At 32.9% G+C, this 26,998-nt stretch overlaps 1 protein-coding gene across 1 annotated transcript in view; it reads left to right on the forward strand.

Moving 5' to 3' along the window:
* Positions 1 to 398: 398 nt before the first annotated feature.
* GABRB3 (gamma-aminobutyric acid type A receptor subunit beta3) overlaps positions 399 to 26,998 on the forward strand; it is a 69,263-nt gene continuing 42,663 nt past the window's right edge. The window contains exons 1-3 of the mRNA XM_031959099.1: positions 399 to 614; positions 16,292 to 16,374; positions 22,166 to 22,303. Coding sequence (XP_031814959.1) covers positions 409 to 614; positions 16,292 to 16,374; positions 22,166 to 22,303 — 427 coding nt within the window. The 5' untranslated portion in view covers positions 399 to 408. The remainder of the gene's footprint in view (positions 615 to 16,291; positions 16,375 to 22,165; positions 22,304 to 26,998) is intronic.

Here is a 26,998-nt window from a genome sequence, read left to right on the forward strand (position 1 = left end):
TAATTTATATTGTTATATAAATTGTTCTTCTGGTTCTGTTCACTTTAGTTCAGTTCATACAAGTCTTTCAAGTTTCTCTAAAACTATTCCTTTCTTATTTTCTTTTAGCATAATAGTATTCCAGTATTCATATATCAAACTTTGCTCAGTCATTTCTCAAATGGTAAACATTCTCTTAGTTTCTAGGTCTTCGCCACACTCAAAAGAATTGCTAGTAAACATTTTTGGACATTTGAGTCTTTGTCTTTCTTTTTAAAATCTCCTTCCCACATACATTTTAGGTGACCATAATGTGCCTTTATTACAATGTCAATATACCTTTAAAATAAATAAATTTTAGATAAATATCTTAATCAGAGATTAATTGATTTTTTTTTTTCCTTTCTATTCCAGGATTATACCTTGACCATGTATTTTCAGCAGTATTGGAGAGATAAGAGGCTAGCCTATGCTGGGATCCCTCTGAACCTCACACTTGACAATAGAGTGGCTGATCAGCTGTGGGTCCCTGACACTTATTTTCTAAATGACAAGAAATCATTTGTGCATGGAGTGACAGTGAAAAACCGAATGATCCGCCTTCACCCTGATGGAACTGTATTATATGGACTCAGGTCTGTCTACCATCACTTAGGATGACTTCCTCACATGGTTATTGTTCCCTTAAATAAGGTTATTAAGGTGGGAGGTGTTGAGAAAGGCATTTTCAGGTAAATTAAGATACATTAAGCATATCTATTAAAAAATTTTACACAAATTTAAAACTTTGAATATGATAGTTATTACTATTTATATTTACAGTGATGGAAAAATTGGTATCTTTAGGTTCATTTTATTCATTTAAATTATTCTATCAGGAAAAACATTATCTTTCTGACCTGAATTTCCCTAGCACAATTTCTAAAGTTTCTCATCAATGTTTTAGTTGTTACTTTCAAAATTCATAGTTCCATCATTGAAAAAAATCTGTGAGTTCTCAATGCTGCCTTTAAAAAAAATTTGATTCTATGCATTTATATGTGAATAGCCAGGTTTTCATGTACATGCAATTTTTATTTCACTTTCTTCTTTGTTTAGAGTCTATAATTTTGTCAAAAGGGGAAAATTGATCTGGGTAGCAGTTATTTGGAGCAGGAGATGAAGGAGAGTAGAATCCAGATTTATTATTTTATCAGAGTATGGAACTCTTTTGGAGGGACTCCTTTTATAAATGGAGTTTAGCAACTGTTGTTTATGTAGAGATTTAATGAATTGCTTGTGGATGTTGAAATATTATATCTTGTTCATAATCTGACACCTGGAATTTATGAGATTAAGGACTTGAACTCGGGTTTTCCAAAGCCAGCACCCTATGTCATGTTGCGTTTCTAATCAATTGATATTGCTTTCCAATATTCATCTAAAATATTTTAATGAACATTTCCAAACCTCTCTATTGATTATGGTTTGAGAATAACTTTATAAATAATTTTTTATAAATTTCCACAAAAGTGACAATGATTTCTTTAAGTAAAATCTTCCCTTAGGATTATTTGAGGTATACTCATGGGTTATAAACGGATATATTTGGAGTGTTCTGTGAAAATCACCTTTAAAGTTTACAATTTCAAAACCTTTGAGAAGTCACTCTGAAATAAGAATCAATATGGTCAACATGTTACACTTCATTAATATTTATTATTGTTTTTAAACATTAACAATATGCAGGTTATAAATGTTAACCTTATCCTTGGGGAGGAAAGGACACAATATGATTTCGATATTCTTATCTTGACTACTAGGTTAAAATGGTCACCAATTGAAATTTCCTCATATAGGGATATATAGGAAATGAGTTCTGGTGCTAATGGCGTCATTACAATTATAAAATGTATGGTAGAAAATGCAATGAACTTGGAGTAAGTATACATGGGTTCCAATGCTGTCTCTGACATTTATTTCCTGTAGGATCTTTGACAAGTTACGTAAATAGCACTTAATACAGTGCCTGGCACGTAGAAGTCATTTAATAATAATTTTTCTTATATGATTCTTGTGGACAATGTAAAAAGATGTGAACCAGATGGTAGAATATGTGTTTATACACAAACAAATACATATATACATATGTGTATATAAATGCATACATACACAGATGCTTTTGGAACGATGTACATGCTGAAAGCCATCTGAGATGCCATTTTCCCTGAATGTGGAGGTGAAATTAATTTACAGGCAGGTAGATAAACTTAGTTTACATTGATTTTGTTAGTAGTTAGCTATAATGAATCCATGGTAAAACTAAATGATTGCTAAATTCGTAGAATGGAGTAGAATCTTTATAATCTGTTTTTCTGGATGAGGCATTGACTCATTGCTTCTGGAGTTTGGGGATTTTTTTTTTTGATAGACATTGATTGAATGTTATTCTTTAGCCTTTTGTTAATATTGAGATTTTATGGCCAGCAAAGCTATTAAGTCTTTAATTTGAGGCATGTGGAGTTACCTTTAAAAACTAGTTTTCCCTTTGTTACACAGTTTCATTACTTAGTTACATAGTGATAAGTACTAAATTAGAATAATTTAGAAACAAACAAAAACTACTGCAGGCCCAACAAAAGATAATACACTCCTTCCTATGAACAGATATTTTTATTGACATACCAACCATAATCAAATAAGGTCTATATTCCTCTGTTTTAATTGAATATAAGTTAATATAAGAGAACATTTCAAAGGATTTATTCTTGCATTTTAAACAGAATTAGCTAAAATTTAGTCCTCTGAATCTTCACTTATGCATCTCTGCTTCATCTTATCTGTCTCAAATAGATTTCTTGTTCCAAGAGGAGTGGTCATTATTATCTGTAGTCATCATTTATCACAAGAAACTTTAATTTTCACTATTTCTTACTGATATCTATAAAGATCCAATAAAACATAAAAATAACATGCCTTTGGGAATCTGTAGTGTATCTATGAGTAGTTTCAGATCAGCTCCTTGATAATGAACTTGGAATAGTTTCCTGTAAACTGAAGAAATTGATACAGGTTTTTTACATCCGTAAAGACCCCTTGACAATAACACTACAGACCCTTGTTTGAAATCACACTCTTCCCTGACAGTATGTAAGGGCCTAAGAAATTTGATTGACTCTGGTACATTTCTAACTTCAAACACAAGTAAATACCCACAAAGAAGGGTCATCAGCATAGCACAAATCATAATGTTCAGGAATTTCAGGGTAAATTAAAGTGTCATTCAAGTAATTCATCAAAAAAGAATTACAGAAGAAAAATGCTGGGTATTGGTGAAATTACAGGACCCAAGGAGCACAAAAGTATATTCATCAAGTCTAAATTAGGTCTGGAAGATTATGTCCCATTCAGATCCATGGCAGAAAGAGATTATCAATCAATTTTTATCAAGTATCAATCAATTTTTATCAAGTGCCTAATATATGTCCAGGCACTGTGCTAGTTGCTAAGAATACAAATGAAAAAGAAAGAAAGAGGAGGAAGAGGAAAGGAGGAGGAGGAGGTGCATATATATATATATATGTATATATATTTGTGTCAAAATGTTGACACAAAAGTTGTGACTCTGGATAACTAAAAAGATGGCTATACATTTAACAGAAATAGGAAAGCTAGGGGGAAAGAGTAGATTTTGGGGAAAAGATAATGATTTATATTGGACATATTTGGATTTATGTGCTGCTGCAATGGCCAATTCAAAAAATTCCATTTAAGTTGGTGAGAAGGAGAAGAAAGAGAAGAAGAAAGAAGAAAAAGAAGAAGAGGAAGATAATAGAAGAAAATCCTTTTTCACAGTGAGCTTAAAGGGTTTTTTCCACTTGAAATTACTTTATCATTTCATTTTACATAGTGAAACTATAATGTTAAATCATTTTAAATTCATTTTTATCTTCAGTTTCAAATTCTCTCCCCCCACCTTCTACTGTCCTACACTTCGAAAAGACAAAAACACAAAATTCATTTCAAATATGTATAGTTGAGTGAAGTAAATTCCATCATTAGTCTTTTCCAAAAAAAAAAAAAGGAGAGAAAAAGAAATATAATACAGAAAAGAAAAGAAATAAAAGATGCTTTAATTTATACTGAGTCCATCAATGAACTTACACACACACACACACACACACGTATGTATATAAGTTCACAAATATATGTGTATATAGAGTTGTTGAATGTTAGGGGAGGTGGAAGAAATAAGTGTGTAATTTATTATGTGTAAGGTATTCTGCTAAGTACTTTATAAGTATTTTGTTTGATTCTGTGAGATAGAAGAAAGAACACTGCAATTAGAGAAATCAGTAAAGGTTTCAAACAGAAGATAGTGCTTGAACAACATCTTAAAGGAAGAGAGGGACTCTAGCATTCCTGTAAGGAAAGAAGCATTCCAAATGACAGGGAACAGGTCTTTGATAGAATGTTGTACATGAAGATTAATCTGACCACAATGAACAGTAAAAGAAGAGATATTTTTCAATTAATGTTGGCTAAATAGTTTGGGGTCAGAATGTTTAGCATCTTTAAAACTATACAGAGGAGTTCATATTTTATCCTGGTGGCAAGGCAATAGAAAGCTACTGGTGTTCATCAAGTAGGAAAGTCATATAATCAGATCTGGGTTTAAGAAATATTACTTTCCTGTTATTACTTATCTCCTATTTATTCTACATATTAGTTGTTTATGCTTATTTGTTTGCATGTTGTTTTGTTCTTTAAACTGTATGCTTCTTGAGGATAGGACTGCCTTTTATTCTTTTTATATCTGCAGCACTTAGCACAATATCTGGCAAATAATAGGTGTGTAATAAATGTTTATTGATTGATCAGTTGATTGATTCTGGAAAAGCTTACAATAGTCACTAAGAAATAGTTTTTCACATATAAAGTACCTGAGAAATCTTCCCAAGGCAAAATTGTGGAACAGAGTTTTGAGAGACGTAAGGTAGAGACATCAAGTAGCAAGCTGTTGCAATAACCTGGATAAGAGATAATTAAATGAGATTGTGTTTTTCCATTGTAGTCCACTTTGGTATTCTAACTCAAATAGTCCCAAGAATCAATCAGCAGTGAAGGACAAAGAGTTCTTTTCTAATCATTGATTGTATAAAGGAATTGATGCAGCCATAGGTTATTGCTATTGTCTTAACAATGTTGGTGTATCAATTAGGAAAATTAATGGCCAAGTTAACTCTTATTTGATATTTAGGGACAAAGGGACAAGACCTGAGAGAGCAATAAATGTGATCTGATGGAATAGATTTTATGTCTATATTAATCACAATTGTTGGGGGCAGTGGGAAGATGAGATGTTGTCCTTAATAACACCAATATATTCTAATACTTTATATATACAGATTTGTGGTTCTTAACCAATTGCAACTGAGGAAACAGAAAAGTGGCATGTTGTCAGAATCTTCCTAGTAATCCTAGGTTAAGGCCCCAAATTTACACAGTTACAGGTTATTTTTAGTCATATGTATCACAATATAGGGGCTTGGATGTCTTGCACAAATCACAGTAATCAATCAAGAAACATTTTATAAAGCATTTATGTCTTGAACTGTGATAATATCAAATCAAATCAAGAAGTGTTTATTTAGAGCCTATTATGTGTCAGGCCTTGTACTATGAGCTAGGGATTAAAAGAAAGGTGAAAGACAATCTCTACTCTTAAGGAGCTCGTAGGCTAATGAGAGAGATGAAATGAGAATTAGCAAGATATTGGATAAAACAAAGTGAAAGAATTTGGATTAAGTAAGGAGGTTGTGAAAGATTTCTTATAGAAGGTGGAATTGGACAGGGATTTGAACAAAGTTGAACCTTTTTGCTATAATTCATAGGGAAAAGGCAAGTCAAAATTCAGGCAAATTATCTGCATGCCTCATGTATTTCGGAGGTGGGGGGGGGGGGGAAGGAGGCTTCAAGATCAGAATCCTTCTCTTAAAGCCAAATTCTCAGCTAAATAATCTGAACCTGGCGAGCCACTTTTTTTCTTAGAGTTTGTTTAATGTAGCCTTCAATTCTATAGCAGTGTCTGCAGAAGCATCCATTTGTTCTTGAAGAGGACTAAAGGGCTTTGTCTAAACTTATGTGGATCATGAGCATAGATGGCTATCAATCAGAAATACCCCTCAGCAGTATATCTCAAAGATGTCATCTGACTAAGCCAGTTGATGGCCAACCAGAACTGCTTCTTACAGTGGTACCTATGAAGTATAGTAAAGAAATCATAGGATGTTGGCTGCAGGGAAAAGTGGACCAAATCAGATGGGTATTAACCAAGGGTAAAAAGAAGTGATGACATTATACTGGGTTAATGTACCAAGGAGGTTCGATCTCTGAGAAAATTGGAATGGATGGTACAGAGATTTGAGGTTAAATGATGTTAAGATGTTCAATCAAAGCACCAAAGAAGTTCCAACCCCTAAGGAATAGAGGAAGTAAATGAAATACAGGAAATAATGCAGTTAAAGCCAACTAATTTGGTACTTGCTTCTTTCTGAAATGAATGAGTTGAGATGCTCCTATGACCACCCTTGGATTTTCTCATTTTCTTGGCCCTGGCCTTTTTTGCAGGAATGTGTCTGCATGTCTGTGAGCATTGTTGTTATAGTTATATGAATCTATCAGTCCTTCATTTTCAGAAATATTTCTTTGGATAATATTGATCTTCATGTATGAATATCCTTGAGAATATTTCTCAGGTACTCTATATGTGAAAAACTGTTTCTTATTAGTGACTATTGTAAGCTTTTCCAGAATCAATCAACTGATCAATTAATAAACATTTATTATACACCCATTATTTGTCAGATGTTGTGCTAAGTGCTGCAGATAGAAAAAGAGCAAAAGGCAGTCCTATCCTCAAGAAGCATACAGTTTAAAGAACAAAACAACATGCAAACAAATAAGTATAAACAACTAATATGTAGAATAAAAAGGAGATAAGTAATAACAGGAATTCACCAGAATTAAGAAAAGTTGGGGAAGAATCCATCTGTAATATACAATTCAGTCTCTTTGCCTCCCAAGCTTTATATTAGTCTCACATTTCTATAATATTTTGCCATTACTATGTCCTTTATTTATATCATCTCACTTATATAAAAGAATGCAGCAGTTTATTCTATTTGACTATACTGTAAGTCCAATATAGGACATTAGACAGCATTCTTGTCTCACAAGCAGTTAAGTAAATTTTGATTCTCAGGTACAATGAGAAAATCTGGGGATAAAAAGAAAGGACATAAGTTGGAGTAAGTAAAATAATATTTGAGAAAATCACTTTAGTGGGTGTCTTAAACATGAGGTAGCATGAGGAGAAACTTGAAACAGGGATTTCAGTTAGAATTATGTGTTGCCCAAGCAAGAGGTGAATGAAGACCTGAAATAGTTGTGTCCACTTGAAAGGAGAGAATAGGTCATATTTGAGAGATGCTGTGAAGAAATTAAAAGATTAGCCAACCGACTGCACATGTGCACTGAGTGAGAATGGGGACAAAATGTTGACACAAAAGTTGTGACTCTGCATAACTAAAAAGATGGCTATACATTTAACAGAAATAGGAAAGCTAGGGGGAAAGAGTAGATTTTGGGGAAAAGATAATGATTTATATTGGACATATTTGGATTTATGTGCTGCTGCAATGGCCAATTCAAAAAATTCCATTTAAGTTGGTGATGCAGCAGTGGAGCACAGAAAATGGACTGGGGTGGCTATATATATAAATCTGGAATTTATCAGTATGGAGATGAAAATTGAAATGATAGGTACTTCTATGATCACCAAGTGAAAGGAAAAAAGGACAAGAACCTAGAACAATGTCTTCAAGGACACCCACTGTGAATGGATAAGACAAGGATGAAGATTAGCAAAAGAGACTAGAAAAAAGCAAGAAGAGAGAAAGAAAAGAACCAACAGAATATAGGAGGTAGAGAAGGGGAAGACAGGAAGGGAAGAAGATAGTTTTATAATAACTTTATTACATATTAAAAAAGGAATAGTAAGTTGATTATCAGATTTGTAGTTTGTGTACAATCACAGTGTTTTCACTTTTTCAATGTTCCTGCTTATTTTATTTCATAAATTACAAATAAAATAAATAAACATTTAAATGAAAAAAATGAAAAACCAATAAGAAGTGAACATCCAGGGGGAGAAAGTAATCATTAGAGTCAAATGCTTGAGAGTTCTATGAAAGATAAGTTTGAGGAAAGAACACTAGGTTTGCATTGAAGAGATCATTGGTAGCAGGTATGTTAGGAAGTGATTGATTGACTGGCATAGAAATACTTATCAGTTTATCAAATTCAATATGAAATGATATGTCTAGTGCAATATGCATTTGTCTTTGTGCTAATTAAAATTTTTATAAGCAATTTGTATAAAATCTTACTCAGGAGAATTGTACATAGCATAAAACTGAAAAAGACAGGTAAGATAGCATGTCATAAAAAGAGCAAGCTCCATAAAAAGATAATGAAAATCTAGAATTATGGGTCAAAGTCAAAAGAAGATATTAGATTAGACACTTGGGTTCAAAAATTCAACCTTACAAGTACAAAATGGGAAAGGCATGGCTAAATAAAAATTTACATGAACAAGATCCTCATTTAGAATACTCCAAGTTCAACAACAAGTAATCAACAATGACATGGCAGTCAAAAAAAAGGTAATCTGGAGCTATATATATATATATATATATATTTTTTTTTTTTAAACTGAACCAGAGCACCATGGTATCACTGAAATGATTGCAGAAGTCATGCACAGAATTGGTTGAAGGGATACAGCTGGGTACAGTGATAGCTCCATTATCTTTATGCAACTTTGATGTCCACTAGCCCTGCAAAAATCAAGCCAACCATCCACAAAAAATTACTGAGTTGACTTTCATTCCAACTTCCATGCTTCAGCCAAACATTGCATCATTATATATTGTGTTTTTTGAACAAGAACAATGATGATGGCTTTCATTTAGATTTTGCTAATAAACAGAGGGTGATATGTGGCTGTGGATCTAGTTTCCCTAGTACAGGATAGTAAATTACCTCAGACTTGAGTTACATACTTAAAAAGGAATAGTAAATTGATTATGAGATCAGCACTCTGATGTATGCCAAATAATTGATTAGTTGTTTACTGATCTACCACCTTACATTGTTATTAGACTACAAAGAATCCTGAAGATGATCTGGTCTAGAAATTCAGTAATTTGCTGAAAATTATACAAATAATTGTGCAGCTAAGACTAGAATCTCTTGATTTCAAATCAAACATTTTTTCTACTATACCACGAAGCAGCTTAAGTGTGTATGTGTGTGTGTGTGTGTGTGTGGATGTACAATTACTATGCTAAAATATATTTTTAAATCTTTTAAATTTTTGAAATTAATCTCATAGAGTAAAGGGCTAGAAACCAGATTTAATATAAGCACCAACAAGGGATAAAGATGTAACATGTGATTTCATTGATGTTAGGAATAGTCAGGATAGTCCACCTAATTAAAAAAGAAGTCAGCATATCCTCAACAATCTATAGTTTTAGACAGCTGCCTATGTCAGTGTTGTTAAACTCACAAAGAAACAGAAACCACTAAATCTGCAATTATTAATGCTAAAATTATCTATGTTCTATTGTATTTTTATTTTTTCAATGTGTTCCAATTATGTTTTAATTTTGATAAGCTCACCCTGAGGAATTTTACAGACTGTCACCCAACAGTCTGCATGTTGGATATTCTGTCTTATATAAATCACTTAGAGGTTAAGTTATTTGCCTATAGTCTCACAGTTGTTATATATCAGAAAGAGAGAGAGAAAGAGAGAGAGAGATTGATTTTAATTTTGCTTCCAAAGTGTCCAGCACGGTGCTTAGAATTTAATAGGTACTTAATAAATGCTTAGGGATTAGAATTGAGCAATACACCAGAATTCCTCACAAATGCTTGAATCTAGTTTTACTGATAACAATACTTTTTTTGCCTTGCACGGGGATATTGATGATGTCCCAACATTAATCTATATTACCTTAATTTTTTATCACAAATACCTAAAGTAACTTTTCTCACTAAAGTTAGTGAACTTCACAACCCTGTATATATTTGGAATTGTTCTTTTGGAGATTTAAGTTTAAATTTAGGCATTGCTATTGCTTTGGTCCTAGAAATGAGGAGATAAGGTGCAATGGTTTCTGGCCTAAGAAATATCAAGTGAGTTGTCACAACTCTCATATAAGAGTTACCCAATGATAATTCACTTGATATTTTTCTCTGTGTATGAGAGACAGACGACAGACAGATAGACAATTCTACACCCATTGATATACGACCTCCTCCCTCCCTGCCAAGGGGTCTTCTGCAAAGCCTTGAAGGGGAAGGGAAAGTCTGCAGAACAGTCTACTTATATTAAAACAAGAACTGGTTATGTACACATATAGACATGTATCTACATATATATATTATATTGTATGCTTTGTAAATCAGTACATTTCCTCTTATATCATTTTTTCTACCATCAACCCTTGAGCCAGGATACTAATATAATAATACTATAATTCAGCATATTCCTATTACTGATTTACTCTGTTATCTTGATAGTCATCTATCTCTTTTGGTCAGTTATAGATAGATCGATAGAGTGATCAATAGACAGGTAATAGATATAGATCTATATGTATATACCTGATTTTTTTTTTCTTTAAAACCTACCAAATTGACTTAATAGTCAGCATATTCCCCATGGCTTCTTCAACTTGGATAATAAATACTTGGTTTAGAACACTCTGCAATATGAACTATTTGGCTCCAGGCCCTCAGCTCCAGCATCTGTTCTCCTGGGTAGTTGGCGCACAATACCGACAAGTATCAGAAACCTCTAAGGCCAGGTGGACTTGGCATTTGAGAAAACAGTATGATTTGAGAAAAAAGATGAGTGTGTTACTATTTTAGTGAAGAAAATATGGCTAAAGGTTATTTTTGTTTACCTTTTCTGATGGTGTCATTTGCTAATATTTTTATGTCATGACTATTGGCAAATCCATTGTTCAAAAAACTCCTGAAAAGGTACTATTGTACAGTAGTAGAGGATAAAGTATATAAAGTATAGAATAAAGTGCTAGTTTAGAGCCTGAAAGACTTGGGATCCAATCCTATCTCAGATATGCATAGTTATATAAATGTGGACAAGTCATTTAATCTCAGTTTATTCATTAGTAAAATAAAGGAATTTGACTCAATCACTTCTAAAACACTAACTTTATATCTGTAAGATACCCCTTCAAGGATTCAGGAGATTCAGAGGCCAGATGAAGTCCAATTTAAAATCATATCTTTTTTTCCCTTGTTGAAAATTAGAGAATAATTCTGTGAGATCAGACCAGATTTGGTGGCATATACTTATAATCCCTAGGACTGGGGAGGTTGAAGCTCCTGTATAATTTTATCTTAGACTAATTCTAGTGTGTTAAGTCAAACAGGGGCCTGAACAATGTCCAGAACCAATATGGTGAGCCCTGGCAGTAGATAGTGACCTGGCTCCCTAGAAGGGATAACCTAGCACCCATGGAATACAGAAAGAGTGAAATCCCTTGTTGATTAATATTTGTGTCCATAAGTAGCTATTACTCTTTCATTCTGTGAGATGGAGAAATAGTTTTAAAAAAAAAAAAAAAAAGAACTTTATAAGACTTCAGAAAAGATGTAAGGGTTCTGAGAAATTATCTAATTCAATTCTCTCACTTCAAGAATTAAGGAACTGAGGCCCAGAAAGGTTAAATGATAAATTCAGATTATGACAGTTAATTAGGGGAAGAGAATGTAAAAGGTTTATTACACATATGTTTCAGAGAGTTTTACCAGAGGAAAACTGCCATCCAATAAATTGCCTCTTTTTTTTAATCTTTCCAAAGATAGCAAGCCCCTCCTCATTACCAGAGAAGTGAAGATATGATTTCCTTTATAAGTCACAGTTGATTCAAAGATTTTTTTTGGATGCTAATGAAAAAGGAGACTAGACTAGACAGATAAAAGAATATCTCATGCTTTCTGCCATACTCTAGTACGTATGCCAATGGCCAGAATATCAGGTGGCAAGCAGAAGATAAAGAAGCCTGAAGATCCATATTTTTCAGATAGCCTCTAAATAGGTAAAATATTTCTGTAGCCACAAAACTTGATTTGTTATACATTCCCCCAAAAGTATAATAGGAAAACAGCAAAACTGGCCAGTTGGATGTATTTTTTTCCTTACTATTACTTCTTTATCTTTTGGGGGGATGGGGACAACTGTGTGGGAGTAGAGTTTAAACCTATGACTTCATGTGTGTAGGGAACTCTTGGTGTGAAAAATCCCTTCTATAGTTATTACTGGAAATTAATGTGCTACTAAAATGAGTTGCCTAGGAAACTGAAAGGCTTAAGTAATTTACCCATGGTTCCATAGTTAGTAATATTCAGAAGTGGGACTTGAATTTAGCTTTTCCTGACTCCAAGATTGGTCCTATGGCCACTAAACAACCATGCTTCTCTTTTCCTTTTTAAAAATTACTTTTGTGAAAAAATCACTTTTATTTGAGCTAACACAGAGACAGTTTTCCTCAAATTAAAGCCTTAAGAAAAACCACAAAAATCAGATTAAGAACATCATAATAGCACAACTTAACCTCAATTATATAAACATACATATACATATGTATATACATATATATGTATGTATATGTAAATAAATGTATTTACTTATATAACCAATCAACAAATATTCATTTAGTTAGTATTATGTACTAAGTACTCTCATGGGTTCTGGGAATACAAAGACAAAAAGAATTCCCATTCCTCGAGAAACTTACTTAATTTCCACCTCCACATGTTTTAAAAGATAGCTTCATTTAAGAAAGTATGTGCCTAATTTTTTTTTAACCTTCTCTCTTTTCATCTCTTAGAAGTTAAGTTGCTGTGCCCTTAAGGTGAAACTTGAAAGGAAAAGAAATCCTAAACCTGAATGTAGATTCTAAGTTCTTGGCAAATTGTTTCCCTTTTCTTATTCTCCTGTCAAAAGTCTTTGATGAACTTTTCTAAAAATATGAAAAATCACTAAAGAGTTTTAAGCCATCAAGATTCCAGCTAACTTTGGTACTATCCTTTACTATATGGAAATGAGATTCATAGAGATTAACAAAGGTCACTAAATCATTATACTTCAGACTCAGACATTCAGCTGGTTAATTCTTTTCCAGTCTTAACTGTAAAAGACCAGAGTAAAATGTGTATGTATATAAATAAAGGACATTTTTATTTGGATTTACCTCAGCCCACATTAAAGAACTTTTTTAGCGATGTTGCATTCTTATTCAGCTCAGAATTTGCTAGAATTTAAGACTGAGTGGGTTGTACCTGAATGAGATGAAAATATATCATTGTAATAAGCCAAATAGAAATTTATTGATTTTGGAATATGCAGCTAAAAATATGGTATTGAATGAAAAATTGGGAAATGTTCTGTCACTTACATAATAGCTTAATATCACTTTGAGCATTGTATATTACAGGACATAACTCAACTTGGCATAGATATTATATTTGTTTAGAAAAATTCAACGTTTCAGCTAGACTTCCTAAATAGTCATGCTGTGTCCCACTACTCCTTGAAAAAATAGCAATCTATAACTTGTAGACATTTCCCAAACCTCTGCATCTCCAGTGGATAAGGATGGGGTACATATTATTTTACTGCCAGTTCCCATTTCTCATTGTAGGTACTGTAGTTTATGAAGGATATAGATTGTATAGAGGTCATTCAGAAGAAGGCAAATGGCAAATTTCTAAAGACTGTGCTGTTAAAAGTTCAGCTGAAGGTGTGGGGTATATTTATAGTAATAGAAAACTTGGGAATTCTGGGATAAATTTAATTTTCAAGTAGTCAAAGTAGTAATGGGGGGAAAGCATGTCCCCAGAAGGTAAGCTCTATGAGAAGATACAGAGGTCCCAATTAGTGTGAATAATGAATTCCCTGAAAAGGTAGTATTATTCACATTCACGTAGCACTATTTTCATCAGAATGAAAAGCTGGTTTCCACATCAAATAGGTATGCCATTGTGTTGGGTGCTGAGGTCATAGCCAACTCCCTTTCTTGCCATTAGAACTGGGAGAATTGAGTCAAGAAAAACCTTGTAGCTCCGGTCACCTTTACATATCATTGTATCATAAACTTCAGGTGCATTATCTTGATCCTTGCTAGGATAATTCCCCCTCCTTTTGAATATTGCCCCTCTCCTTGCTGTCTTCTGTCCTTCACCTTCTTATCTTGACCCCAATCCTGTCAAGATTAAATTAGGATCCTTTCCTGGAATTATAGGTTGTCTGCCCACTTAGAAACTTCACTCCTCCTTATCTGCCTTTGTTTCCGCTATAAGATTGTATCTCAGGTTATATATTCTGTTTGCAACCCCTAGTTTGTTAAAATCGTATTTAAGTTCCCTGCCTCTGTTCCTCAGGCCGAATGCTTTGGACAAGAATCCCATCTGGCAGGCTAGTCTAAGACTTTTCACAATAAAAGATTAAAAAGCAATCTCTGTCTTGTCTCAGGGTTCACTCTTTCATGATATAAAAAATGATATATATCATTATATAATGATAATGATTATAATGAAATACAGTATGGTGAAAGGTGTATAGAGGCCAGTCTTAGACTTAGAAAGGCCTGGGTTCTAGTGCTTATTCACAGACTGGATATATGACCCTGGGTGTGTCAGTAAACTTCCCATTTCCCCAAGCAAATCTCTAAATTGAAAACTAGAGAGGAAAGGTCAGTCTGCATTTGCAGAAGGCATTTCCATACCAGGGACTCCCTAAAAGATGACATAAATCTAGACAAAACAACTTATTTATATAGTATTTTTTTTTAAGTTTGCCAAGTGTTTGATTATCCCATTTTTAAAGATGAGCAAACTGAGGAGCAATGAGATTAAGAGGCTTATACTTGATCACAGGGTTTATTATGTTTGGGAACAACATGAAACAGAATGATTGAATATTTGTGTGATTGAGAAAAATAAAGGAATTGATTTTAAATGCATTCAAAAGTAAATATGCTAATAACCATTAATCAGTTGATGAGTTTATAACTATTAGTGCCCAAATTAGTGCAATTGAGTTGCAAATTTTGTATTAGCTAAATTCTGACAGGTGGGGCAAATATGAGAATCACTTAAAACCATTTTGGAAAATAGATGTCCCATGACAGATAGCTGTGCTGAAATATCTTCATCAAATGGTGAACACAAATAACTTCTTAGTCTCAGCATATTCCCATTAAGCTCTCCTGTCATTGATCCAGACACATAAGAACAAAATATAAATACGAACGGCAAACTTCCTTTTAGAAAAAAATAGATGACATGATATTAAGAAGTTCTAAATATATAAGTAGAATCAGAATCCAGATATGAGTGGTGAGTATCTGATAGATGAAATTGATTGAAACAATGATCACTTTGGAAGCAAAAACTGACAATTTAGGGCACAATTTATTTAGAAAATGAATCCATCATGGAGAATTTTGAACATGCATAGAGACCAAAATAATTACAAAATGATTGGAAGCAGTTCACTAATAAAGAAAATATAATATCATATGGTAAATGAGTACCTTGCTCCTCTCCCGCCATTCCTAGGCCTAATACAATGTCTTTTGTTTCTTGTTGAGTCATTTCAGTTATGTCCAATTCTCTGTGATTCCATTGGGGGTTTTCTTGGTAAAGATACTGGAAAGGTTTGTCATTTCCTTCTTCAGGTCATTCTAGGTCATATCCTAGATAAGGAAATTAAAGCAAATAGGGTTAAGTGACTTGCCCAGGGTCATATAGTTAATAAGTGTCAGAAGCAGATTTGAACCCAGGTCCTCCCAAATCCAAAACTGATATTCTATCCACTATACTGTCCTATAATGCAAAATCAGAAAAACTATTAGTTAAAGCAGGGAAGAAAACTAAGAAATACGGACTTCATATCTGATAATTTAAATTAAAGGGTATCTAGCAATATAAATTTAATAAAAGTACTAAATTTCTATATTAGTTTCATTTTCTTAATTCTCCTTAACTTATTCTTTTTAAATAGAACTTTTAATCTGTTTTAATTCTATAGTTTAGAACATTAAATTTCTGTGGAAGATGTGTCTGCCATGAGGTGTAACCTTGTTTTTCTATAAACGGGTTTCACTACTAATAGGAAGACGTTATTGGCCCTAGCAGTAATATTTTCCTTTCCCTTCTTGTATTATAGAATTACAACAACAGCCGCATGTATGATGGATCTGAGAAGATATCCCCTGGATGAACAGAACTGCACTCTGGAAATTGAAAGCTGTGTGTACATATCTATGTTCCCTTTAGTTTTCTTAAGTGGTTCAGGACAGTTTCCCTTAGTGCTACCATACTAATTATTTTCCATTCATAGACAGATATAGTTAAAAGTCTCAAAGGAATAGAGAAGGCTTTAATTTCTCTTGTGGCTATTTCTGGGGGGTAGGAAAATGAGGTTAAGAGGTGTTATTAAGCAGTTCTCTATTCCAATCTGATTAAGCAGACGATTTGCTTTTCTGAAACATAAGAAAGCTAATGCTCCCCATCTTAATCCATTGAGTTTTATGAGAGCAAACAAAACAATTTGCTTACAAAATGCTGTAAAATGCTTGAGTCACATAGCTTTGGGTACTCCTGGGATTTAGATTTGGGGGAGGGGGAAGCAGGAGATTACCATTAGGAACTCAACTTTTATATATGGTTTCTGTAGTATAGTAATGTATTTCAACTTAACCATGATTCAGAAATTTTATAATTTATTTTGGAGTGTCTATATGAGAAGGATAATTTCTTCACTAATAGAAAAAGAAATGGATCCTCTGCTCTGTGTGTCCAGAGACTGTTGATTAGCATTATGTAATGCTATTTTCCCCTTGAGTAATTCATAGATAAGGCTACTATTTTGTCCAAATTGATTTAGACTTGAAAATATGAATTGTTAATTGAGGTAAAAATGAGTATGATTTTACAATCTAATTTAGTGTGTATTTGATGAGTGGCAAAGATGCATTTCTATATAAAACAGATTGGAGAAATAATTCTTTGGCTCATATAGATAGATTTTTTTTATTTTAATTTAAAATAGCAATTGTTTTACTATGTGATCTTGGGAATGTCACAATATCTCTGCTTGCTTGTTTTATGTCAGGGTTTGTATCAAATGACCACTAAGGTCCATTCCAGATCAAAATCTAAGATTCTGAGATCTTAAGATTATAGGACCTACATTATAGACCTGTAAGATTATAGTCTTTATAGTGTCTTTGTACAGCTTTAGATATTATTGTCGAAAGATCACAGTATAGAAATTAAGTAAAATCTGCATTTAAAATCTATAATCTTTTCAAGGAAAATGAAAATCTGATTATACTACTAAGACATTAATTAAATCCCAGCTTCTTAAACTACAGTTTACAGCTTTTTATGGGGGTCTTATAACTGAATATGGGGGGATCATAAAATTATGATTTATTATCACTAAATATTTGATTTGTATATCATTTTATATACCTATAAATCTGGGGTCTTATAAAAATTTCTCAAGCAAAAAGTGAACCCGAGTGAAAAAATTTTAAGAAGCCCTGATTTAAAGAGTTATATTGATGAACTGAAGTTTGGGGAGGAAAGTAACCAGAATAATTAGGGGGTGTCAAAATTATTTCATATAATAATAACAACAGAAAGGATAGTTGTTTAATTGTTTTTTGGTTGTTTTTCACTCATATCTGATTCTTTATGACCCCATTTGGGATCTTCTTGGCAAAGATATTGGAGTTGTTGGACATGTCTTCTTCAGCTCATTTTATAGATGAGAAAAGTGAGGCAAAATAGGATCAAGTGTCCAGTTACACAGCTGGTGGGTGTCTGAGGTCAGATTTGAACTCAGGAAGATAAGACTTCCCGTTTCCAGGTCTAGCATGCTATCCACTACACCACTTAACCATCCTGATAGAAAGAGCCCTTATATAGTGTTTTACAATTTACAAAGATTTTTTTGTTTATTTTCTCTCCTTCCTTATCTCAGTTAAAGATAGATATAGGGACTAGATTTGTGATTTCACAACTACAGAGAACTCTGTGTATGAAAAGTGCCCCTACTCATAGAGTTTGGCTTCTTTTACCCAACTTAGAACCTTAGAGTTACAGCTGGCAAGCTGTAACACTCTGAATGTAACCAAAGCAGATTAAAATGTAATTGAGAAATATTTAACAAAATAAACATACAAAAGAACATAGATAACATTAATATATGGTTTTTTAGGTCAATATGCTGCCTTCAAGTATCCTTAGGCATCATTTAATAGTCCTTTTTTATTGGAGTTTGAAAACAAGTGACAGATTAAGAGATTTGCCCTGTGTTCCACATACCTTGTGTGTCTGAGTGTGGGGCAAGAGGTAAGCAGAAAGGAATAAGATTTAAATATAGGTATTCCTGCTTCTAAGACCTGCACTCTATTCATTAAGTCATATTGTCTTCTCTTTTAAAACTCCATAAATAGTAAAAATAAGATTATCACTATTTCAAAGATGAACTAGATAGAAATGAGAAATGATTTTTTCAGAATCATATAGCTGGCAAATGAGAGTGCTGGAGCTAAAGTTCTCAGCTCAGATCTCTCTGCCTCAAAATTTGGTGTTCTTTCTACTTTTCAGTGGAGAAATAATTAAACTTCTACAGATGTATGTGATGACCGCGTATTTTAAAATCAGCCGGAATTCATGTTAGGGGAAAATCAATCTTTTATTCTCAGTAGAGAAGAAGAAAGATTGGAGGTAAAAGGGAATCAGCAATAGCAATGTGTGCAGCTGAGTCAAGAAGCTAGTCAGACCAGCAGCCACCAGACCCGAACCCAGCCATCAATCTCTCCCAGCCTCTCTTCCTGCCCCTGTGCCTCCACCTACCAAAATCATCATTTCCTATACAACATATCAAGACTTGCACAGAGAATGGGTGGGGCCATTCTTTATCTAAGCATATATATTAATAGAGTATAGTCCAATTACTATTTAGTATCATGTGCTTGGGACCTCAGTGCATCAGCTCAAGCCTCAGCCATTACAGATGTAAATATAGGAAAAGAAAGTTCAGGTGGAGAAAGTGCTATCTTCAGACATTTGAAGGGTTGTATGAGGGGAAATTCTTTTTTTTTTTTAAACCGCTGATAATAATAGCTAAGCTATACCTGTTTTTTTTCTGTTTGGGGAGAAAAGAGAGGAGGAGAAAAGTCAGGGAAGGGAGGAATTTAAGGCAGAATAATATTTGAACTATGCCAGTCACCATATTCAAAATTATAATAAGAGAAATTTTAGTTAAACATAAGGAAAATATAATAACTTCATGTAGATCAAAACTGAAACAATCCATTTCTTTAAGGGGTGGAATTCCCATTAATGAAAGTGTTCAAGAGAATTGATGACCTCTTTGTCAAGAGTATTATGAGGGTTAAAAGACTTGTACTGAGTGATGCACAGGTCAACATGGTTTCTAATGTTCCTTGCAATGTGAAGATTTTAAGGTAATATTATTTAGACCATGTTCTAGAACTTTTCTATAAAAATAATAAAAATAAATACACACATAAACATACCTTATGGGGAAAATTTAATAACTAAAGTGACCAAAGAAACTAATACGTGTTTTAGTGAATTATGAATGAATTTTATTCAGGAAAACCTGGTTTTAAATCCTGACTCATGCTTACCAACTATGTACTCTAAGCAAGTAAATTCACCTTTTTGGGCCTTATTCTCCTTCTCTATAGAATAAGGAAATATGTTTTAAATTGAGGTGTTAATCTGTTTTATATCTTCCACTCCCTTGGCATTGAAGCCTAAGAATCCCTTTCAAGAATAATATTTTTAATTTAATAGAATGAAACACACAGGATTTCAAAAGAACCCAAATGAAAATAAAGATTTTTTTTCCACTGCAAATTTATGGACCTCCTGAAATCTACTCACAGTCTATGAACTTGAGGTAAGGAATCTCTTAGGCTAAAACATCCATTTTATCTCTTAAACTATGTTCTAATGATATATCAATTTACCCCAATTCCTCTAAAGAAAAGTCACCATCAATTGTTTTTTGTTTTTAATTTTTAATGTGTACTTCCTCATGGGTGACAGTTTTGAACTACCAAATTCAATCAATCCTTAGTGCAATTTCTTATCACCTATAACAGAATTAACAAAGTCCTTATTGATAGTTTAGCCTTATCAGAATCATAGGAAATATTCACTCTGATTGGTCCAACTTAGCAATTATCCCTTTTCTCAACCATAGACCATCTTTTTTTTTTTTTTTTTTTTTTTTTTTTAAATTTAATAGCCTTTTATTTACAGGATATATACATGGGTAACTTTACAGCATTAACAATTGCCAAACCTCTTGTTCCAATTTTTCACCTCTTACCCTCCCCCCACCCCCTCCCCTAGATGGCAGGATGACCAGTAGATGTTAAATATATTAAAATATAAATTAGATACACAATAAGTATACCTGACCAAAACGTTATTTTGCTGTAGAAAAAGAATCAGACTCTGAAATATTGTACAATTAGCTTGTGAAGGAAATCAAAGAATTGTGAATTGGAGAACCATAGACCATCTTTACCTACTTGAGCTAGTATGGGAAAATCCATTTCCCAGCATCCTGAATGTGAAACTTTTAATCATTCTTTAAAAATCAGTGCTTTAGCCTTCTCAATATGTCAGGAAATTTTAATTATGCTTCATATATCTAATAATCTCAAGTTATTAAACATTGCATTGTAGAAAGTCTAAGTATCTTTAGCTTTTGAACTTTTCAGTGTTTTGAGATGTCTCCTGTTTAGAATTGTGCTACTTTTATCTAATCTTCTCTCATTCACTGCTATTATTAAAATCAACAGTTCTAAATCTAGGATCAGTGAACTTTAAAAAAAAAAAAGATAACTATTTCAATTTAATTGATCTTCATTGAAATCTCATGTTTTTTTTCCTATGCATTTAAAAAAATTGTTTTGAGAGGAGGTCTGTAAACTTCATCAGATTGCCAAAAGGATCTATGAAACAAAAAGAGGTTAAGAACTCCCATTTTATATTTTGCATAACTTCACATGTATCTTCTCAATAGGGAGTGCCAGTAGGAAGGGGAAGAAGAGAGAGAATCTGGAACTCAAAGTTTCACATAGAAATGTAAAAAAAAAAAAAAAAAAAAACAAATTCTTTTACATATAAGTGGGGAAAATTAAAAAAATATATATATATTTTTAAAAACTATTTTAATTCAGTATCTTCCTAGGAAACTTCCATATAATTCTTATATCATTTCATCATTTATCTGTGGAATATGCACAGTTTCACAAGATTTAGAAATGGCAATGATCCTGGAGAAGAAATCCAGTTGAATTTCCTTATTTTGCAATAAAGGAAAATTGGACCCCAAAACTGCATTTAGCCATGGTCACTACAATGAATAGTCCAACTGGAATTTACACCCAATTCCTGTGATTCTAAATCCAGTGCTTTCCCCATGATACCAAATTCTAATAGAACACTTAGAGAATACTCTGAGTCTATTTAATTGCTAATTGCTTCACCCTGTTTTTAGTATAAAACAGATAAAAATGGTAATTCAACAAAGTCAAAAGAAAATGTGCCATGTAAATAACTATATATATAGTTATTTACATGGCACATTTTCTTTATATATATACATAATTAATTTATATGCATATATATGCATATAAATTAATTTTATATACTGACAAACTGCATAAACTTTTACTTTAAAAAATAATAGTAAAAGGTGATACAGTGAATAGAGTGTTGGAGTCTTGAGTTCAAATCTGTCCTCAAACACTTATTAGCTGTGTGATTCTGGGCAAGTCACTTTAACTTGTGCCTCAATTTCCTTATCTGCAAAATGATCAAACCAGTTCTGTATCTTTGCCAAGAAAACTCCAAATGTGGTCACAGAGTTAGCCATGACAATAACAATAATAAATGACAATAGTACTGAATTTATTTTTTAAACAATTATGTCAGACTCAGACTTAATACCTCTGTTTTTCTGTTTCCTTCTTTTTGGTAGATGGCTATACAACAGATGACATTGAGTTTTATTGGAGAGGTGGGGACAAGGCTGTAACAGGTGTGGAAAGGATTGAACTTCCACAGTTCTCCATTGTAGAACACAGACTGGTCTCAAAGAATGTTGTCTTTGCCACTGGTGAGTTCTTCCTACATATGTACTTTCTCTTTCATGAAGGGTAATATCCTACATCTGTTCCTGAATGGAAGAGTAATAGGACTGATACCCACCTACAGTGAATTTTTACTTATTTGTGGTTTTCTCACACTGACTAGGGTCAACTAGGTGACTTAGTGGATAGAGCACTGGGTCCCAACTCAGGAAGAAATGAGTTCAAAATCCAGCCTCAGAAACTCATTCACTGGGTGACCCAGGACAAGTCACTTAACCTCAGTTTGCCTTAATCCATTGAAAAAGCAAACAGCCTCAGTATTTTTGCCAGGAAAACCCCACAGGTAACTAGATGGCTTAGTGGGTAGAGTAGCAAATCTTGAGTCAAGAAGATTCATCTTCCTGCATCCAAATCTGGCTTCAGACACTAGCTGCATGACCCTAGGCAAGTCACTTACCTTGTTTGCCTCAGTTCCTTTACTTCATTCAGTAAATGAACTGGAAAAATGGCACTATTCCATCATTCAGCTCTTAATTGATGACATTTCTATTTGTGCCCTTTCTCTTATTAGTTCCAGTTATGTTTTAAATGTTACCAGCTTACAGTATTTTTTTTTCAACAAAACTTTTATTCACGTTGGTTTGCATTCTTATAACAATTTTGAAGTATCAATTCATTAAACTAAAGGTGAAGTCAGACTCTTAAGGAAAGTTTCAGTAACTTTAAGAGACTTTGGGTGTAAATGTGGCACATGCTGTCAGATATGTTTATTGTGCTGGTTTGTTTTGCTGAACTGTTTTTCTGTTTTATTCTTTTTTAAAAAAATTATTAGTTAAAATATAGGGTGCATTCAGAAATGAAGTTACATAAAATATTTGTTAAAGAAGATTTTGAAAAATTGAGGCTACTATAATTTCTTTACTGATACAGTTGTTTAAATAGGGGAATCAATTCTGCCTGTTATTTTGATAGTTGACATTCTTTTGTTTTTCTCCCTTGAATGTGGACATCAATTTCTGTTCCCCAAAGAGTATTCAAGTGTTGGTAAAGTCTACACATTGACAGGCAAGGAAAAGCTTTGTTATCAGTGAATTAATACTCTTTGAAGCAATGACATTAAGAAGTAGACAGGAAGGGAAATAGGTTGCCTCATGTGATAAGGATGGAAAAAACATTGAATGTTTACATTGTCAAATTCATGCAAGCAAAGACTAATCTGGTATGTTTTTGTTGTTGTTGTTGTTGGTTTTTTTATATGGAAGAGCTATCAACTATCATATCCCAGTTTTATACGTACAAGTTCTAACCATACTTGCCTAAATAACCATAAACTCAAAACATTTAAACATTTTTTCCACAGTTAATAAAATTCCTTTGTGGTTAACTAAAAAAAATTGTCAATTATTAAAATTATGGTTTAATCTATTTCATAAACCAAGTTGGATCAGCATATGACCTGCTGAAAACACAGGGAGATTCTGATTGTGAAATAGATTCAACCCATGCCTGCCTCAGTCTGAAAAATTGTAATCATTAGGTTATTAGGGTGTACTTAGAGAAGAATTCTTATAATTTTTTCATGCAGTGTCATCAAAAATATTTTAATAGGTGGTTGTAAATGATGTGAATTCTTTTAAAGGGTAGCTGTAACCAGGAAGGGTTTCATATTACTCAGAAATAGCCAATTAGTTCTTCCTACCATTAACTTCCACCCTCTCCCTCCCCAATTTTAAATATCATGTGAAAATAAATATGGTAGATACAGTGGATCGAATGTTGGATGGGGTATTAGGAATACCTGATTCAAATTGGGCTCAGATATATTTTTTTTAAACTGAATCAGTGATTCCACAGTGCAGGGAGCCCCTCATGTAAAACTTCTTTTACCCAGCTGGCATATAATATTAGAGAGTTTCCTGGGTCACAGAGGTGATAAGGGACTCAATCAGGTCACATAGTCATCATGGAAAAGGCAGGGCTCAAAATCAGGCTTTCCTGATTCCAAAGCTGGTTCTCTATCCTCTATGCCTTTCTTCCTTTCCCTTGAATATGACTCCTTAAAATAAGTAAATGGATAAAATCTGCCTATTCTACAACTGTATTTCACTAGGCAAGGAGATAAAGTTTACTATATCATCAAAATCATAGATTCTTTTAATGTTGGGAAACATTCAGTAAATATGATAATATATTATATTTATATAATAACTCATAATATACAAGGACATTTTGCCTACACAATTTAATTTGACTTAATTCCATTTAAGAAACATTTAAAAGTCATTTTGTGCTTTGTCTTTTACTAGCAACTAGCTAGGAATTTAAAGTAATAAATATTTATTTCATAATATATCTGTGCTCTCCATTTTTGTACCTTCCACTAATTTAGATCAAAATACATTCGTGTTTTCATGCATTACTATTGTTGTCCAGAACCTTTAATAAATCATCAGTGAATCACCACCCAGACTACTGGGCAACTTCTAAGCCCCTCAACACAACCTAGATATCAACACAACATTTATTCTTCATGCTCATCTGGTGACTTTTCAGATTATACAATTCCTTGATGAAGATTTGATATCATTTCTTGGAAGTCATCACCAGAATTATGCTGAATTTATAGTGATATTAATGACTACAATCATAAATATTCAGATACTGGGGCTGGAATTTACATCTGATAAATTAGAACAATTTCCTAAACAATATTGAAAACCATTGTTATTTAATAATGACTAAAACATTAATTCAAAAATTGTTGTAACTTACAATGGACACAGCAAAAAGTGTATCTTATACTTTTCATAAAAAGTTTTCTAATCAATAGCAGTACAAATAAGTTGGGAAGGATGTATAACTTGCCTGCAAACATTCAAATCATTTATATACTCATTACAACATATTCATTTATAGCAAGTTTTTCTAAGATGTCCTGGGCAGGATTTTCATCATAGTAGTAGTAGTGTATATTATACCTCTAGAACCTTAGAAGTCATTTAATACAACTGCTTCATTTTAGAAATAAGGAAACAAGCATATTAAGGTTAAATAACTTGCCCACTATCATAAAAGCAGTCAGATTCAGAAGCAATATTTAAACCCACAGAAGCATTATATATATTCTATCTATTTCGTACAGAACTTTGCACAACATAGACATTTAAGAAATGTTTGACAAATTAATCTGAATTGCCAATTAAAAGAGAATAATAATTAAGATTACTAGCCAGATCATATAAATCAATGCATTTATTAAGTATCTTCTGTGCACTAGCCATTGTGCTAAGCACTGGAGATCAAAACAAAAATAAAAATAGTCCTGACCAGAGCAGAAGACAAGTACCTATATAAGTATACAAAATAAATACATTGTAGTCAAATCCAAGATCTAATGATTTTTTACTACTGAAAAGAAGAGCTCCATAAGTTTGGATAATTAGGAAAGGCTTCCTGGGGAAAGTGAAGCCCATTCAGAATCTTGAAAGAAGAGGGGTATTCTATGACACAGAGGGAAGGAGAGAGTGCATTTTAGGCACTATGGAACAGTCAGTAAAAAGACAAAAGAGATGGGAACCATGAGATGTTAAGTGAGATAATGAAAGAGAAGCCCAATATAGTTGAATCACAGAGTGCAGAAAGTGGAGTCAATTCAAGAATAATTCCGGAAGCTGTTAGAGTTGGTTGTTAAATTTTCAATATGAATATTCACCCATCTAAAATCAGCAAATGTTACAAATCAGAGTTTGATTTATTGTTTTGTTGATTGTCTAGACTGAAGGAAGTGATGGGGGAAATGTTAATAATGTACATTAAATTTTAAAGTGTGTGTGTGTATGTGTGTGTTATTTCCTTTCTGAGGATTAGGTAAAAACATTTACTAGCATACACCTGGGACTAATATATTTTTAAGTTGTTAAGATAATTTAAGGTCAAGATTGTTAATTGCTTTAAAAGCCAAACAGAGGAATTTTTGTTTTATCTGAGATGAAATAGGAAGTCACTGAAGCAGTCATGTAGCTCAGGGAAGCTAAAATTAAACTAAATCCTAAGATACTCAGCTTCTCAGAGAGAGAGAGAGAGAGAGAGAGAGAGAGAGGATAGACTAGAGTTAAGGCAAAAATATTGTTTTGTATAGTTATTTTGTTTTTTCAGTGAATATACTAGCATATATTGGGAAAACAATACCTTTTTGATTTATTTCAAAATACTTCTATGATATTTGAAGAGAAAAGAAGGAACCAATGATGAATGATAATGAATAATTCTATTTGCCACATTAAATTATTATCTTTCAGAGACCAGGCATCACATTTATTTTTATCTGTTATTTCAATTTGCACACTCCTACTAGCTCTGGTTTTCAGTAAAATTAATAAAAGACATATACTTTACAGGTTTTGTAACTTCTAGCAAATTGGGCTTTTACATACAATAATTGTCCTAATATATACTTTAGTAAAAGACTATTGCTTGAATTATTATCAAGCATAAATATATATATGCATATATATGTAATAAGTATAGATATATAACACACATAGAGACTCACTTGTGTGTGTGTGTGTGTGTGTGTGTTTGTGTGTGTGTCTGTGTGTGTGTGTACATATAAATGAATGTGTTTCTTCTCCAGGAAGTCTTTCCCCTAGCCTATCCTTAAAAACAATTAGAACCTAAGAATTAGGAGAGACTTTATAGGTTATTTAGCCCATATTTCTACC

This window comes from Sarcophilus harrisii, chromosome 3, assembly GCF_902635505.1.
Source record: "Sarcophilus harrisii chromosome 3, mSarHar1.11, whole genome shotgun sequence".
Lineage (NCBI taxonomy): Eukaryota > Metazoa > Chordata > Mammalia > Dasyuromorphia > Dasyuridae > Sarcophilus > Sarcophilus harrisii.